The sequence below is a fragment of the Pelobates fuscus genome, chromosome 9, assembly GCF_036172605.1.
Source record: "Pelobates fuscus isolate aPelFus1 chromosome 9, aPelFus1.pri, whole genome shotgun sequence".
NCBI lineage: Eukaryota > Metazoa > Chordata > Amphibia > Anura > Pelobatidae > Pelobates > Pelobates fuscus.
The window spans coordinates 76295707-76313931 of NC_086325.1; the positions used below are offsets into that span (position 1 = coordinate 76295707).

At 40.3% G+C, this 18225-nt stretch overlaps 1 protein-coding gene across 1 annotated transcript in view; it reads right to left on the reverse strand.

The window, feature by feature from the left end:
- Window positions 1-16321, reverse strand: part of LAS1L (LAS1 like ribosome biogenesis factor) — a 71164-nt gene extending 54843 nt beyond the window's left edge. Inside the window, exons 1-4 of the mRNA XM_063432089.1 lie at window positions 16163-16321; window positions 7100-7225; window positions 3833-3902; window positions 2924-3005 (exon numbers count right to left, since the gene is read on the reverse strand). Of these exons, the coding sequence (XP_063288159.1) occupies window positions 2924-3005; window positions 3833-3902; window positions 7100-7225; window positions 16163-16293 (409 nt within the window). The 5' untranslated portion in view covers window positions 16294-16321. The remainder of the gene's footprint in view (window positions 1-2923; window positions 3006-3832; window positions 3903-7099; window positions 7226-16162) is intronic.
- Between the last annotated feature and the right edge of the window lie 1904 nt (window positions 16322-18225).

Consider the following 18225-nt stretch of genomic DNA (forward strand, 5'->3'; position numbering starts at 1 on the left):
ATACGCTTGTACAAGAATAAGTGGCAAGAGACACACAGACATGAGAGTCACTTAAGTTAGATACCACTGGGTCATAGTGCATGAAATTGATATCGTACTGATTTAAATAAGGGGGAGGCTTATAAAAAGTAGATGGAGAGACAGAGTCCCAAAGAAACTGCAGTCCAGGTATGTTGGATGGGAGCGCTGATCAGTCAGGACTTCTCCATCAGAGTGACTGTGCTTAGGGGGATCTTTCCTGATGGCTTGCAGCCAATGTGAGTAAGATGTGTGAACAAAAAAAAACGTGGATAGTGCGCTTTAATTATTTGGTCTCAATATGTAATAGCCGCTTCACACTCGAGGGGGAGTCTCCCTCACCCCCTGTGATAATACAGTAGTGAAAAATTATATATGCCTAGGTTTGAATAAATTTCTCTCCTAATAATAATACCCAACGTTAATATTGAATTTAAGTGAATAAATATTTGCTATATCTATTACTTCAGCGCTCCACTATAATATATGCCATAGGAGAGAAATTTATTCAAAACTAGGCATATATAATTTTTCACCAATGTGAGTAAGAGCGAGCATGTACTCCATACCTTCGGCGCCAATGCACCCACCACCTGTATTTCCACCTCCGCGTTGGCAGGTGGGGGATGTGCAAAAGAAAGGCATGCTTGCGGTGTCTGTCAGCTGGGTGGATCTGAGATGCCTTATCTCGACTAAGGGGAGTAGCGATGAGGATCCGACTGCTGAGTTTCATCCAAAATTGTGCACAGATGGGATCTAACGTCTGCAGAATCGGGTCGCAGGTGGCTGTGGATGGGCACTGGCTGTAGTAGGCACTGGGATGGCCATCAAGAGGTAGGCCTAGATTCTCCATATCCATAAGTACCATATATACTCGAGTATAAGCCGAGTTTTTCAGCACATTTTTTGTGCTGAAAAAACCCAACTCTGCTTATACTCGAGTCAGAGTCTGTATTATGGCAATTTGCATTGCCATAATACAGACCGGGGGAGAGGGGGGCTGGCAGAGCTGTACTTACCTGTCCTGCAGCTCCTGTCAGCTCTCTCCTCCTCCGCGCCGTCCGTTCAGCACCTCGGTCAGCTCCCAGTGTAAATCTCGCGAGAGCCGTGGCTCTCGCGAGACTTACACTGGGAGCTGACAGAGGGAGCTGCACAGACCGCGCGAAGGAGGAGAGAGCTGACAGGAGCTGCAGGACAGGTAAGTACAGCTCTGCCAGCCCCCCTCTCCCCCCCACTGAACTACCAATGACACTGGACCACCAGGGAAGGAGCCCCCCTCCCTGCTATGTATCAAGCGGGGAGGGGGGACGAAAAAAATATATAATAAAAAAAAATAAAAATTTATAATTCAGTTAAATAATAAATAATAATAATAAAAAAATATAATAATATTTAAAAATAAAATAATAATAAACCAAAAATGCCCACCCCCACCAACACATACACAAACACACACTGCATCACACACACTCACACTGCACTCATACACACACGCACTGCACATAAATATTCAATATATACGCGCGCGCACACTGCACTCATACGCGCGCACACTGCACTCATACGCGCTCACACTGCACTCATACGCGCTCACACTGCACTCATACGCGCTCACACTGCACTCATACGCGCTCACACTGCACTCATACGCGCTCACACTGCACTCATACGCGCTCACACTGCACTCATACGCGCGCACACTGCACACTGCAAATAAATATTCAATTAATATAATTTTTTTAGGATCTAATTTTATTTAGAAATTTACCAGTAGCTGCTGCATTTCCCACCCTAGTCTTATACTTGAGTCAATACGTTTTCCCAGTTTTTGGGGTAAAATTAGGGGCCTCGGCTTATATTCGGGTCGGCTTATACTCGAGTATATACGGTAGTTTCAAAGACCGAGTAGGGAACAAGATTTCACCAGTGGGGACTGGGATATCGCCCACCGGTCCAAAGGCAGGGGGTAAAGAGGGGGGTGGGAAACAAAAGACAGATGCAGATGTCACCAAGAAGAAGAAGAACAGCAGTTTCTCCCCTACATGGATCACACCAGGCATGTAGGCAGCAAAGCAAATCCAGGCTGCAGGCTTGAGAGTGGGGCTTCAATCTTGTTCAGAAGTGCTCCCCAGTATTTAGTATCAGATAGGTAGTCTTTGATGAACTCCTGTGTGTATATTCCCACCATAGGTTAGTGGTTTTAAAGCTGTATGTGAGAAGCCCACACTATGCATGTCTGTCTGCCATGCAAGGCAAAAAAAGTTCTTTGTTGGCAAACGTAAATTCTGTGCAAAATTGAAATCGGACACCAACACGCACAGCATGCTAGTGACAACAAATGGCAGCAGCCCCCCCCCCCCCCCCCTCATGCCATGCTCCCCGACCACCCTTACCCTTCAGCAACGGAGGATGATGTAAGCGAAGAAAGATGGGGCCCGAGGGACAACTGGGCCTTGGCTCGGGGAAAAAAATAAATAAATAATAATGGGCATTTGGGAGGGACGAACTACCACAGAAGGTGTTACTACAACCAAAACTAGTGTTTTATGAATAAACTGGATTTTGGTTGGAGCAACCCTTTCATAAAAATTAAAAAAAAAAAAAAAAAAGGAGTCAAGAATCAAGCACCAAAAGGTATATCGTCATTTCATTCTCGTATAATGGGTTATAGGTATACATTTTTCCACACAGTTGTGTAACTTTGTAAGATAAACTGGAGAAGAGAACTACAAAACTGACAGAAACAACAAGAATACAATTTCTTTTCTTTTTTTATTTCAGCAGGATTCAAATCAAACCACATTAACCTACAATAAGACATTTCTATTTGCAAAAGTATGCGCTGTTTAATACACAGGTCTCCAATACTCTACTGGACAGTGTTAGGACACATTCAAATTCTTACCTTTCCTACACATGCTCAGTTTGGGCAATTTGCCATGAGTGGCCTCGTGCCGTAGGTTCACTATCCATTCTGGGATATTCAGCTATAGCAAAAAAGACAAAATCATTGTTACGGATGTATTAAAAACCCACAAATCTCTGCATGCTCTATAATGAGACTATGGACATGGTTACAGTCATCTCTAACAATGGTAGTTGGTGAATTAAAGTTTTTTTTTGTTTTTGTTTTTTAAACATCAGCCCTGAATACCAGATGTTTGCTAGGAGTGGACGGCACAGACTGTGAGGAAGATAGATATATAGATTTACTTGGGGAATTGCACAAAGCGGGGAGAGAAATCCCCCTAACATGCTGTCTCAGGGCAGCAGAGGAGCAGCAATCCATCGTAGATGTGGTGGCATAAGAACAGCAAAACACTAGTGTTATTTTCAGGATTTTTTATATCTCTTTGTAGAATCTCAGCTTTTTTTTTGGTTATATGCATCATATTTTAGTTATTTCAAGTTGGAGTGAGAAAGTAAATAGTAAGTTTTTGTAGATTACCAACACTACTTTTTAATTATAAATACTTATTGTAAAATTAATTCCCAGCCTGCAAATGGGGCAAATCACAGTCCATATGAAGCAAGACATGTCTACTGGAGGTATAAAAGACCACCTAAACCTACTTCACTCCAAGTAGTAACAAGTCATTTAAGACAGTGTAGCTGTAAAGATTTTTGTTACATACATCTACTCAGTGGGAAAGTAAGAGTTGCTGAAATGGGTTATGGAAAAAGGGATTTACATGGGAGAATTTAGTGGTCCTTTTAAAATATAGTTTCTACACTACATGCCAAATTGTATTATGTTTTTACACGTTTTAAACAAAAACAAAAAACTACATGTGCAATTTAAAAAAAGTCTCACCTCGTTGGCCAAGCGTCTCAAAGGAATAGCTACAGCTTTCTGCTTCTTCTCCGTGAATAAATTTACAAACCTGTAAAAATTGAAAGATGCATAAAAAAGTAATTTTGCCAACAAGAAAATGTGTATTTAACCATAACAGTCTTGTCTTATAAAGAGGGGAACAATAAAAGATATTGCCAACAGCATGAACCGAAGATCTGTATTAAAGGCAGACTGCAGTCACCAAAGCAACTTTAGCTTAAATAAGCAGTATTGTGTATATATCATGCCTCTGAAGTTTTACTGCTAAATTCACTGCCATTTAGAAGTTACGTCACTATTGTTTCAGTTTATGCAGTCCTAGCCACACCTACTCTTGCTGTAACTGACCCAGCCTGCATGAAAACAAAATGGTTTGATTTTAATAAGATTTAACTTACTTTAAAAGTTTTATCTCCTGCTCTGCAATTTGAAATTCATACAGGAAACTCATCAGGGTCTATCAAGCTATTAACAGAGCAGAAAATAAGAAATTCCTATTCGAACAATAAAAGGTGCAATCATTAGATGACTCTACAGGAAGTGTAAGTGTAAATAATAAGTGACCACCTCATTTGTTCCAGACCAACCTCAATCCAAATGGAAACATTTGGCTCCATCTTTTCTTATGTACCTGCCACAGAAATAATAACTGCATCTATGAATCTGTTTTTATTTTCCCATCCTATAGACAGGTCGCACACCCCACCCACGATCCAATAGGACGGATATCACAATTCCCTCCATTATGGTCAAGCTATGCCACTCATGCTTGGGCTTGTTTAGAAGATGGCGCTTGTCACATTCCAAATATAACAAAAACGGGGCTTAATTATTTTTCTGTGGGGTAAATATTAATGTTTTTCGTTCCTTTGGATATGATACTGCAACAAGGCTAATGGTCAATAACATATCAAAAGAGATTGCCTTATCAAATACAAGGTACATGCCAAATGGATGAAGAGGAATTCAGACTTTTTTCCCCAAGTGTAGAACCTCACACCTTGCAGAGGCTTGATTAATTCACATCCGTATGGTAAAATCCTTTTCACTTCCCTATGTCATGCAAACTACCCTCTTCTATCATCTGACCTCGGTTTGGAGGTCCCAGCTTCAAAAGATCCAACCTCTTTTGATCTCCATACAATCAAATTAACCCCTTTTGACATTGTCAATACCATATCTGCCAGGCAGGTCCTTAATGCACTACACAAATTACACTAAAGGACAATATTCCATAGTGCAATAATAAATTATGCACCCTTGCCGTGACAATACCTACCACAAGACTGAATGCTAGGAACTTCAAATGCCAAAATGTGCAATTCCCGCATGGATTGAACAGAACTATATCATGGATGCACTTGCCATTACTTTACCCTCACTGACTGCGAATTGGAAAATTATAAAGGAAGTGCACTGAGTACGAACTAGGTGAGGGCTATTTAAAATGGATTTGAACAGCAAGTTTATCCTTCCTTCTGATTAGAAATGCTGCATTCCAGCCAAAGGCATATTGGACTAGGTTATTCCACATATAGGTTTGCCTGATATTGCCATTTGCTTTATACAAGATTAAAAAATAAACTAATAATTTTAATAGTATATAATGTTTTTGATTACTTTGCTATTCAACAAATAAAAAGAAGATAATGGTCACTCTTAATTGGCAATGTGGTATATTTTAACTTGGAACCAGTTTTATGAGGCTCCATGCAAGGTAAACTGCTGTTTAAATGGACACTATAGTAACCCAGACCACTTTGTCTCATAGAAGTGGTTTGGGTGCAGTGTCCCTGTCCCATTTAGTCCTGGAAGATTAATTATTCTCCACCCAGATCTATTAAAAAAAAAAAAAAAAGGCAGCAGGGGCGGGGCTTAACGAACGGCAGAGGCGGGGTTTATCGCGAGGCAGAGCTAATACATACCCAAAGCCCCTGCACAGGAAGAGGGATGAAGGAAGGACAACAACCAAGCGCATCCACTCCCCCTTCCAGCCAAAATGGAAAGAGGTAAGCCTGTGCGTGCGACTGCCTGACCCCCTCCCCTTCACTCCCCTCCCCCCCCTTCCACTCCCCCACCGTAGCCAAGCGAGTCTGACTGTCTGCTTGTAGCCAAGCGAGTCTGACTGTCTGCTTGTAGCCAAGCGAGTCTGACTGTCTGCTTGTAGCCAAGCGAGTCTGACTGTCTGCTTGTAGCCAAGCGAGTCTGACTGTCTGCTTGTAGCCAAGCGAGTCTGACTGTCTGCTTGTAGCCAAGCGAGTCTGACTGTCTGCTTGTAGCCAAGCGAGTCTGACTGTCTGCTTGTAGCCAAGCGAGTCTGACTGTCTGCTTGTAGCCAAGCGAGTCTGACTGTCTGCTTGTAGCCAAGCGAGTCTGACTGTCTGCTTGTAGCCAAGCGAGTCTGACTGTCTGCTTGTAGCCAAGCGAGTCTGACTGTCTGCTTGTAACCAAGCGAGTCTGACTGTCTGCTTGTAACCAAGCGAGTCTGACTGTCTGCTTGTAACCAAGCGAGTCTGACTGTCTGCTTGTAACCAAGCGAGTCTGACTGTCTGCTTGTAACCAAGCGAGTCTGACTGTCTGCTTGTAACCAAGCGAGTCTGACTGTCTGCTTGTAACCAAGCGAGTCTGACTGTCTGCTTGTAACCAAGCGAGTCTGACTGTCTGCTTGTAACCAAGCGAGTCTGACTGTCTGCTTGTAACCAAGCGAGTCTGACTGTCTGCTTGTAACCAAGCGAGTCTGACTGTCTGCTTGTAACCAAGCGAGTCTGACTGTCTGCTTGTAACCAAGCGAGTCTGACTGTCTGCTTGTAACCAAGCGAGTCTGACTGTCTGCTTGTAACCAAGCGAGTCTGACTGTCTGCTTGTAACCAAGCGAGTCTGACTGTCTGCTTGTAACTAAGCGAGTCTGACTGTCTGCTTGTAACTAAGCGAGTCTGACTGTCTGCTTGTAACTAAGCGAGTCTGACTGTCTGCTTGTAACTAAGCGAGTCTGACTGTCTGCTTGTAACTAAGCGAGTCTGACTGTCTGCTTGTAACTGTTTGCGTGACTGCCGCCTGTGCCTGTATACAGGCAACATGGTGGGGAGGGAGGAGGGGCGCCGTGAAGCCTTGTTGCACAGGGCGCCTAATGGCCTAAAGCCAGCCCTGCTGCCAAGTAACAGGTTTGATGGCATGGTCAGGCATATTTCGATGTAAAGATAGTATTATCAAGATATCCATGCAAAAATAGTTGAGATTTGCACTTACCTGACAAGAGCCAATCCATAGAGTAGCACAAGCTCCTCTGCCCCTATTCCACCACTTACATCCAAAATCTTGCAGCGCACAAGATCTGCAGTGCATTCCACAGCAAGTGGCATTTTGTTCCCATACCTGCAACACACAAAAAAAAAAAAAAATTACAAATAAAAAAAAAAAGTTAAAACCCAGTAGGTCTACATGAACAAGAAAAGTTAAAGCAACAACAAAGATAAATACCATATTCATAAGATTTCATATGGTAGGTAGCATTGTGTTGACAGAGTAAGATCATTCAACAGACTAATAGGTTGTGTGCCTATTTAAAGGACCACTATAGTGCCAGGAAAACACTCGTTTTCCTAGCTCTATAGGGTCCTTGGGTCCCCCTCACCCTCAGGGCCCCTCTCCCACCAGGCTCTAGGGTGAGGAAGGGGTTTAATCCCCTACCTTTTTTCCCAGCGCCAGGCTCCCTTGGGTCTCAGCTTCAAAAAGGAATTTAGGCTGTAAACCTTTTGTCCTCCCATACAAATTAACCCCTTTTTGGAATTGACAATACCACCTCTACCAAGCAGCTAGTTAATCTATGCACTACACAAATTACAATAAGTGACAATACTCCATAGGGCAACAATTAATTATGCACCCACCACTTTGGTTTTATTTTACTCTGTGTGATTTAATTAGAGCTAGACTCTTCTCTAGCTTCTTAACCTATGTATTAAATGTTATATATTTTAACACTAGACCATTGGACAGAATATTTCTCTCGTCTTCTGTTTTATCCAAGATCACACTCAGTGGCTGAGAGAGCGCAGCTGATGCTACCAGCCCATGTAGTGGTTATGTGCCTTTAATTTACAACCTTAAAGGCATTTCATCTTAAATTAAGTGATTTTGGTACATAAGCGCTGTACCTTGACTGAGACAAATGTTTCTATTTGCTAAAGAACATGCCTCGTCAGTTTGACAGCTAGTAGCAGCACCTCCTCACGAAGGTCGTCCAAAATCTAAAGCCTTCACATTCAGTGTCATCACGCACAACAAAATAACGTCAAACACTGCTGGATTTAAGGCTTCTCAATGAGAAGCATTCGACTGGACGAGCACAGTGATGTAGATCACATATTCTATGTTCCTACTCATATTCATATGGATGTCTAATGGGTTAAAAAGGACAAATGGTAATTTGCTATGTTGTACAAAGAGAAGTCTGGGAAGTTTGTGTATAATGTGAAGGTCGATGGCCTTCATACGACCAGAGATTTATTTTAAAATTTCTGAAGTAATTTCTATAAAAGAACAGGAAACATAGAATGTGACGGCAGATAAGAACCATTCGGCCCATCTAATCTGCCCAATTTTTTTATTTATTTGGTTTTTTTTTTTTAATACGTTCATTATCATTATCTTACAGTTAGGATAGTCTTATGCATATCCCACGCATGCTTAAACTGCTTTACTGTGTTAACCTCTACCACTTCAGCTGGAAGGCTATTCCTTGCATCCACTACCCTCTTAGTAAAGTAATACTTCCTGATATTTTTAAACCTTTGTCCCTCTAATTTAAGACTATGTCCTCTTGTTGTGGTAGTTTTTCTTCTTTTAAATATAGTCTCCTCCTTTACTGTGTTGATTCCCTTTATGTATTTAAATGTTTCTATCATATCCCCCCAGTCTCGTCTTTCATCCATGCTATACATGTTAAGATCCTTTAACCTTTCATAGTAAGTTTTATTCTGCAATCCATGAACCAGTTTAGTACTCTCTGAACTCTCTCTAAGGTATCAATATCCTTCTGAAGATGCGGTCTCCAGTACTGCGTACAATACTCCAAGTGAGGTCTCACCAGTGTTCTGTACAATGGCATGAGCACTTTCCTCTTTTGCACTGCTAATACCTCTCCCTATACAACCAAGCATTCTGCTAGCAGTTCCTGCTGCTCTATTACATTGTCTGCCTATCTTTAAAGGACCACTCTAGTGCCAGGAAAACATACTCGTTTTCCTGGTACTAGAGTGCCCTGAGGGTGCCCCCACCCTCAGGGTCCCCCTCCCGCCCGGCTCTGGAAAGGGGAAAAGGGGTAAAACTTACCTTTTTCCAGCGCTGGGCCTCCTCTCCGTCGGCTGAATGCGCACACGCGGCAAGAGCTGCGCGCGCATTCAGCCGGTCGCATAGGAAAGCATTTGCAATGCTTTCCTATGGACGCTTGCGTGCTCTCACTGTGATTTTCACAGTGAGAATCACGCAAGCGCCTCTAGCGGCTGTCAATGAGACAGCCACTAGAGGATTAGGGGGAAGGCTTAACCCATTAATAAACATAGCAATTTCTCTGAAACTGCTATGTTTATAAAATAATGGGTTAACCCTAGCTGGACCTGGCACCCTGACCACTTCATTAAGCTGAAGTGGTCTGGGTGCCTAGAGTGGTCCTTTAAGTCATCAGAAATAATCACCCAAGATGTTGAGGTTAGGAGGAGTCTATCAAATATTCTGTACTCTGCCCTTGGGGTTTTACGTCCAAGATGTATTATCTTGCACTTATCCACATTAAATGTCAGTTGCCACAACTCTGACCATTTTTCTAGTTTATCTAAATAATTTGCCATTTGGCTTATCCCTCCTGGAACATCAACCCTGTTACATATCTTAGTATCATCAGCAAAAAGACATACATTACCATCAAGACCTTTTACAATATCACTAATAAAAATAATAAAGAGAATGGGTCCAAGTACAGATCTCTGAGGTACCCCACTGGTGACAAGCCCAAGCTTCGAATATACTCCATTGACTACAACCCTCTGTTGCCTGTCACTCAGCCACTGCCTTACCCATTCAACAATATTGGAATCCAAACTCAAAGATTGCAGTTTATTGATAAGCCTTCTATGTGCAACAGTGTCAAAAGCCTTACTGAAATCTAGGTAAACAATGTCTACTGCACCACCCTGATCACCAATACCAAGGACCACATTCTACATAAAAAGACTTCTGCCGGGGCGTGGCCTAGCCGCAGAGCAGAGAGGACGTTAGCCTCCACAGCTCCTGCCAAACGAGAGAAATAAAGCGACATTTTGCCCATAAAACGGCAATAAAAAGAAGCTAGGAGGCCACCAAGCATCTGACAACATCGAAAGGAACAAAACGATACCTTCAATGAGTCGTTTCCAGTGATGCACACCCGACATGTCCCTGCGGCCTACAAGCGAGGCGGGCGCGGGAGAGGCGGCAGCTCTCCCACCGCCGAGACAAGCAGCGACTACAACCTTGGGCCTGTTCTTCATATTGCTGTTTTTCTGTGCAATTCCGTTTTATTCTTAGGAATTGTCCTTTGGGTATGTTCGTCAGCCATGGTCTAAAATGGCAACTTTTTAAATTTATAAAACTATTTACATCTACCAATTTAAAAAATGTGTTACTTTTAATCTGATTGTCCTCTATATAAATACATAAATCCAGAAAATTTACTTTTTGGGTACTGATCTCGTGAGTTAAATTAATGTTCCAGCTATTTTTATTAAGATCTATTAAAAAACTTAAAAGAGACTCTTGAGTTCCTCTCCACACTATAAAAATATCATCGATGTATCGTTTGTAGAGGACCAGACTTGCCCCCAGTTCTGGCATGGAGAAAATCTCAAGTTCCTCCCAATATGCCATGAACAGATTAGCATAACTTGGGGCAAGTCTGGTCCCCATAGCTGTTCCCTTGGTCTGTAAATAAAAATAGTTTTCAATCCAAAAAAAAATGATTGGAAAGAATTATTTGAATGCCTTCTATAATAAAATTGATTTGTTGGGGATCGAGTTCAGTATCTTTATCCAAAAAGTGCCTAGCAGCCTGGATCTTGTAAAAATTGATCTAAAAATTGAGATAAAGGAGATAAAAGGGAACCAATTCCTGAAACTATTGGTCTATCTGGGTTTTTTTTTAATATGTTTATGGACTTTTGGTAAAACATTTGGGAATTTAACGTTAAGAAAATCATATTCTTTTTTGTTTTTTGTTTAATATCTCCAATTCTAATCCTTGCTCTTGTTTAATTTCTTTTTTATATCATCTAAAGGATTTTTTTGTAATAACAGGTAAGTTTCCTGATCTTTTAGTTGCTCAAAGATTACATTGAGATATCTTTCTATTTGCCATATCACTAAAGATAATGAACTAGATCCCCAACAAATCAATTTTATTATAGAAGGCATTCAAATAATTCTTTCCAATCATTTTTTTTGGTTTGAAAACAATTTTTATTTACAGACCAAGGGAACAGCTATGGGGACCAGACTTGCCCCAATTTATGCTAATCTGTTCATGGCATATTGGGAGGAACTTGAGATTTTCTCCAAGCCACAACTGGGGGCAAGTCTGGTCCTCTACAAACGATACATCAACGATATTTTTATAGTGTTGAGAGGAACTCAAGAGTCTCTTTTAAGTTTTTTAACAGATCTTAATAAAAATTGCTGGAACATTAATTTAACTCACAAGATCAGTACCCAAAAAGTACATTTTCTGGATGTATGTATTTATATAGAGGACAATCAGATTAAAAGTAACACATTTTTTAAATTGGTAGATGTAAATAGTTTTATAAATTTAAAAAGTTGCCATTTTAGACCATGGCTGACGAACATACCCAAAGGACAATTCCTAAGAATAAAACGGAATTGCACAGAAAAACAGCAATATGAAGAACAGACACAAATTTTAATAAACCAATTAGTAGATAAAGGGTATAATCATGATTTATTAAATAATATTAAAGAACAAATTGGACAAGAAGAAAGGGAGAATATTTTAAAATATAAGAAAAAAAGAACAAAAAGACGACAACACCATTAACCCATTATGTTTAACTACAGTACAAATAGTAACCAATTACCAAAAATAATTAAGAGAAATTGGCATATTTTAGAACAGGATCAGGATATACAACAGTATTTGGGAGCAAAACATAAGGTTATTTTTAGAGGAGCAAAAAGTCTTAAACAGGTTTTAACTTCCAGTTTTTTAGATAAAGAAAAAAAAAACTCACAATTTTTAACTATGTTTAAAAGAGAAAATGGCTTTTATTATTGTGGGACCTGTATAAAAATAAAAATGTTAGTAAATTGTATTCATTTCATAACAAAAAAGGATTCAATATAAAATCGTTCCTGACCTTTAATTCTAGAAATGTAATCTATATGATCATGTGCCCCTGTGGGTATCAATATATTGGGAGAACATCCAGACTACTTAAGATTAGTATTAGGGAACATATTTATAATATAAATAGAAAATATACCCTACACAGTGTGTCTAAACATTTTTTAGAAGCTCATGGAGGCAATACAGATGGTATTGAATTTATGGGGATAGAGGCTGTTAAAGAACATTGGAGGGGAAGAGACATAGAGATCCTCCTTAACAAAACTGAAATGAAATGGATTTTTAACATGGAAACTTTGTCTGCATATGGTCTAAATGTAGACTTTGAAGTGAACTCATATATATATATATATATATATATATATATATATATATATATATATATATATATATAAATATTTATTAATTGTATAATGGAGCAATTTTAAAGTTGGAGTTTGTATTCATATAATTATTATTTTATGAAATAGTTTAAGTTATTTTATAAACATAGTAAAAGGATTTATATCAATTGAAATGTCTATATAAATTGTATAGCTATTTCCCTCTAATCTAATGATATACTTTTTCTTTCCCCTCTTCACTTTTTAGAAGGTTTTATACTAAATGTTTTTATTCCTTTGTGTTGAAATAAATGTAACTGTTAAGGACTGGCAAATAAGACATTGTAAAGCCTTTTTAAAAATGGCGCAGACAACATTTCCGGTATACAGCGCCGGAATGACGTCATGACATGCGGGACATGTCGGACGCTTTTAGATGATGAAAGCGGAAGTAAACGAATACGAACACCGCGAAAAAGGTCGCCAATCTTTTCAAAGCATATTAGGAGACATTGGAGATGAACACACAGCACCACTTGAGAAAGGCTTTCCTGCTGAAACGCGTTGTGGTATTTCTTTTTTTTTTTTTTTTTAATTCTTTATTTTTTCAGTGCATAAGAGTGGTACATGTAATACTGAGGGGCCCCGAAAGCATTCCTCAGGTCATTCCTCGCTTAACATGCGGGGCAGAGAAGTAACAGGCACAGTTTTATATTTTAGACAAGCTTGGTTACGTAGATTTACACTGATTATAATAATAGAGGTAACATGCTAGTGATATGAGGATCGCATACAGAATATACGTACACATAGTTATGCAGACGAGTATATAGGAACATAGAGAAGGCTACCAGCAGGTACTATAGTCTGTTCGCTTTTTACTGGATACATGCTTTAAGTATTTGCACTATTGGTATGTTTAAGTAATAGGAGAAGTATGCTGCAGCATAGCGGTCAGAGAGGCTAGTATATATCAAGCAGCAGTCTATGATTCCCTAGTAGTGTGTAATAGTGAAGATCAGGCTAGACGTGCATATAGCATTTGGGGTTATGTTTAAGGCGGAAGCTGTATGGCTTTGCGTTCTCTAAATAATAATAATTTGTACTGCACTAAATTGGTCAAACCTAACAGCCCTGCACTTTGCAAGTATTAAAAATTGCTAGCATGGGGGTAAACGTAAGGAGGGTAAGCCATGCTAAGGCATGAGAGATATCAAAGTACGGCATATGATTAGTGCTGCCTAGCGACGATACAGTGCATCTTTTATATAGTGCTTTAGACATAAGCATACATTTAAGCATACATTTCCAAGAATATAATAGCATGGCATGGCATATGATTAGATCGCACAGTTTTTGCCATAATGAACAGCAATGTACCGGTATATAAATTTATAAGCACCAGCACCACCAGGTAGGCAGGTCGTTACTGCGTGCGGCAAAGGGCCTTGCTCACAGCTCAGTCCTGGATTCGCTTTTTTAGGCTATGCAAGCCGGGGGTATCATTCAGTCCCATTTCGAGTAGTCACTCAGCAGGGCAATGCCCGCAATTGCAGGCAGGTAGGTCGCTTCTGTGTTCGCTTGTGGGGTCCCCTTCTTTATCCCGGGCTGCGGTTGTGAGCGGGTTTGGCGCCCTTTAAGTGGCTTCCGTGGTGCCGCTTTGCGTGTCGTGGAGGAGCGGTGCTTGATCCGCCGCCATGTTAGGGTTTGTTGTGGTATTTCTTATCTTGTATTTGCATTTTATATTTTTGAGTTTATATCAAATAATTTTATTTTGCATCCTGGAATAATTGATACAACACATCCGGGGACAACTCATCTATATTATCTACAGCATGGGTCGTCAACCTGGTCCCTACCGCCCACTAGTGGGCGTTTTAGGATTCCAGGTGGGCGGTAGGGATTTCCAGGTTTTGACGACCGGGCGGGCGGGTGCGAGCCGGCGGTACCCCTGCGACTGGGTACTGCTGTGACCATTTGCGGCTCCGGCCCGCGCAGCTGCATATGGAGGGGTCCATCGGGTGGCCCATGCTGTCAGGGCCACCCGATGGATGTGGATTGTGAGTGGGCCCGGTCAGCGCTGTGCGCTTCAACAGCGCAACCGGGCCCCCTGTGATGACATCACAGAGCTGGGAGGAAGTGACTGCACGTCACTCCTCCCAGCTAACACTGAGAGCCGCGCGGGAGGAAGACCAGGGAGTCAGAGTGGGAACTCTGACTCCCATCCACCTGAGCCACCACTGGACCCCAGGGAAAGTCACCCTCCTGCATCTAAAAGGTAGGAAACAGGAGGGTGACTTAAATATAATGTGTGTGTGTCTTTGTATGTATGTCTTGTGCGTGTGTGTCTTTGTATGTATGTCTTTGTATGTATGTCTTGTGCCCCTGTCTGTTATAGTGGACTATAGTAAGTGGGCTACCTAGCTCAGCCTTCCTACTGGGCATTGCTACAAGGAAGGTTAAAAACGGGAAAAAAAGGTGGGGAGGGGAATTGAGGAGGGAGAGGAGATGAGCTGACGCACAAATGAGAAATCATATTATGCGCAAACAGAGAAGTCGTCTGAATATCACTGAAAGAGACCTTCGTTTGTTCCTTACGAAAATCGAACCAGATATCAAATATTTAGTCTCGCAGCATCAACCTCAAGGATCTCATTAATCACTAGTAAAGGTAATTTCAATTTACTTTATTGTTTTCTCATTAAACTTTATAAAGTTAAAAACCTTATAAACCTGCATTAAGTAGAAATAAAAAGATAAATGTACGTACATTTATTTATTTTTTTAAAACACCCTCCTTTCTAAAAAATATTCTGCATTTGCGCGAAAACTGGTGGGCAGTAAGGAAATTTTCTCAACCAAAAAGATGCATTAGTGGGCGGTAGGTAGAAAAAGGTTGACTACCACTGATCTACAGCAATACAAGACGTCCAGCTTAAAGATTTTTCATCTCCTATACAAATTCATAGTCTGAGTCAGCTTTTATAAGTGACTCAGAACCATGTGAGTGTTACCTTTTAACCAAGGTTATTTATTTATTCAAGACAATATTACCCTATGTCTCTCTTCTTTTATGTTTTATTGTTCTAGATACATACCAAGGACAGTATTGGTAAAAAGATAAAATTGCATGTATTGAGTGCTCTCACCAATTTTACTTTCTTGTGCACTTTATTTTGTGTGGTTGAGTGATTCACACTAGGTGATAGTAGCACCAAATTGTACTGTTTTTCCCATACCTTTAACTTATATTTATTACAGCCATGTTTCCCACTGCTTCTCTGAGAGAATCACAGCATTTCCTGATTCCTGTAAAAGTTGCTAGCAAGTAGGGAGAGAGATTAAGGATCTAATTCTTCAACCATTTTCCATATTTTAATTTTAAAAGCTACACTACTGACATTTTATTTTGCACAAATACTTTCAGTCATTACCAAAGAACCCAAAAATGACAGAAATAAATGACAACCGATATGTATACACTGCGCACCCCCTCCCTCTATGAGGAACACGGGGGCTGTATGCCCCCATTACTCAGCCAACCCATCCCAGCAGGTAAAGCACCCTGAGAGGGGCTCACATTACTCTCCCCACCTGCTTTTCCACGCAGATATCCGGTGCAGCGCATCCCGCTGGAGCTTGCAGTCCCGGCTGTACAGGTATTCCAGGACCTGCTCCCATTCCGCCTTGCTGAGCCAGGCTACGACATGCTGCCGACCCGCCATCTCCCAGCAACCGAGCGGCTATACTGTGTGACACTCTTTAGAACCAATCAGCGCGCAGCGTGCGTGCGTACGTACGTACGGTGCAACGGAAAATATACTCCGACTGGGAATATTGGATCGAACACTGTAGTTCCTAGGTTTAGGCGTTCTTAGACTTCAGTCTAGTTCGCGTTAGAAGGGATGTTCCGTGTTTGCTAGTAGAATTCTCAGTTAGTGCTGAAATTACAGTTCAAGGAAATTACTCAAGCACAACCTAGATAATTTATTTTATTATGTGAACATCTTTTAGGGACATTGAAATACAAATAAGGTGAGGATGTCCATGCCAAACTTTCGGTTTCTGCTATAGCATAGCTATAGTACAGAATAAAGTAAAAATACAGTATAGATAAAGTACTTAATAAAGTAAAAATATAACATAGCTATAGTACCGAGTAGAGTAAAAATATAGTATAACTAAAGTACAGAATAAAATAAAACTATAGTATCAAATAAAGTAAGAAAGTAGTATAGCTATAGTACCGAATAAAGTAAAAATGTAGTATAGCTATAGTACAGAATAAAATAAAACTATAATATAGCTGTAGTACAAAATAAGGTAAAAAATCTAGTATAACTATAGCACAGAATAAAATAAAACTATAATACCAAATTGAGTAAAAAATATAGTATGCTATAGTACCGAATAAAGTAAAAATATAGTATAGCTATAGTACCAAATAAAAGTCAAAATTGAATATAACTATAGTACTGAATAAATTAAAAAATATAGTATAACTATAGTATAGAATAAAATAAAACTATAGTACCAAAAAAAGTAAAAATGTAGTACAGCTATAGTACCAAATAATGTGAAAGAAATACAGGGAGTGCAGAATTATTAGGCAAGTTGTATTTTTGAGGATTAATTTTATTATTGAACAACAACCATGTTCTCAATGAACCCAAAAAACTCATTAATATCAAAGCTGAATATTTTTGGAAGTAGTTTTTAGTTTGTTTTTAGTTTTAGCTATTTTAGGGGGATATCTGTGTGTGCAGGTGACTATTACTGTGCATAATTATTAGGCAACTTAACAAAAAACAAATATATAACCATTTCAATTATTTATTTTTACCAGTGAAACCAATATAACATCTCAACATTCACAAATATACATTTCTGACATTCAAAAACAAAACAAAAACAAATCAGTGACCAATATAGCCACCTTTCTTTGCAAGGACACTCAAAAGCCTGCCATCCATGGATTCTGTCAGTGTTTTGATCTGTTCAACATCAACATTGCGTGCAGAAGCAACCACAGCCTCCCAGACACTGTTCAGAGAGGTGTACTGTTTTCCCTCCTTGTAAATCTCACATTTGATGATGGACCACAGGTTCTCAATGGGGTTCAGATCAGGTGAACAAGGAGGCCATGTCATTAGATTTTCTTATTTTATACCCTTTCTTGCCAGCCACGCTGTGGAGTACTTGGACGCGTGTGATGGAGCATTGTCCTGCATGAAAATCATGTTTTTCTTGAAGGATGCAGACTTCTTCCTGTACCACTGCTTGAAGAAGGTGTCTTCCAGAAACTGGCAGTAGGACTGGGAGTTGAGCTTGACTCCATCCTCAACCCGAAAAGGCCCCACAAGCTCATCTTTGATGATACCAGCCCAAACCAGTACTCCACCTCCACCTTGCTGGCGTCTGAGTCGGACTGGAGCTCTCTGCCCTTTACCAATCCAGCCACGGGCCCATCCATCTGGCCCATCAAGACTCACTCTCATTTCATCAGTCCATAAAACCTTAGAAAAATCAGTCTTGAGTCATTTCTTGGCCCAGTCTTGATGTTTCAGCTTGTGTGTCTTGTTCAGTGGTGGTAGTCTTTCAGCCTTTCTTACCTTGGCCATGTCTCTGAGTATTGCACACCTTGTGCTTTTGGGCAC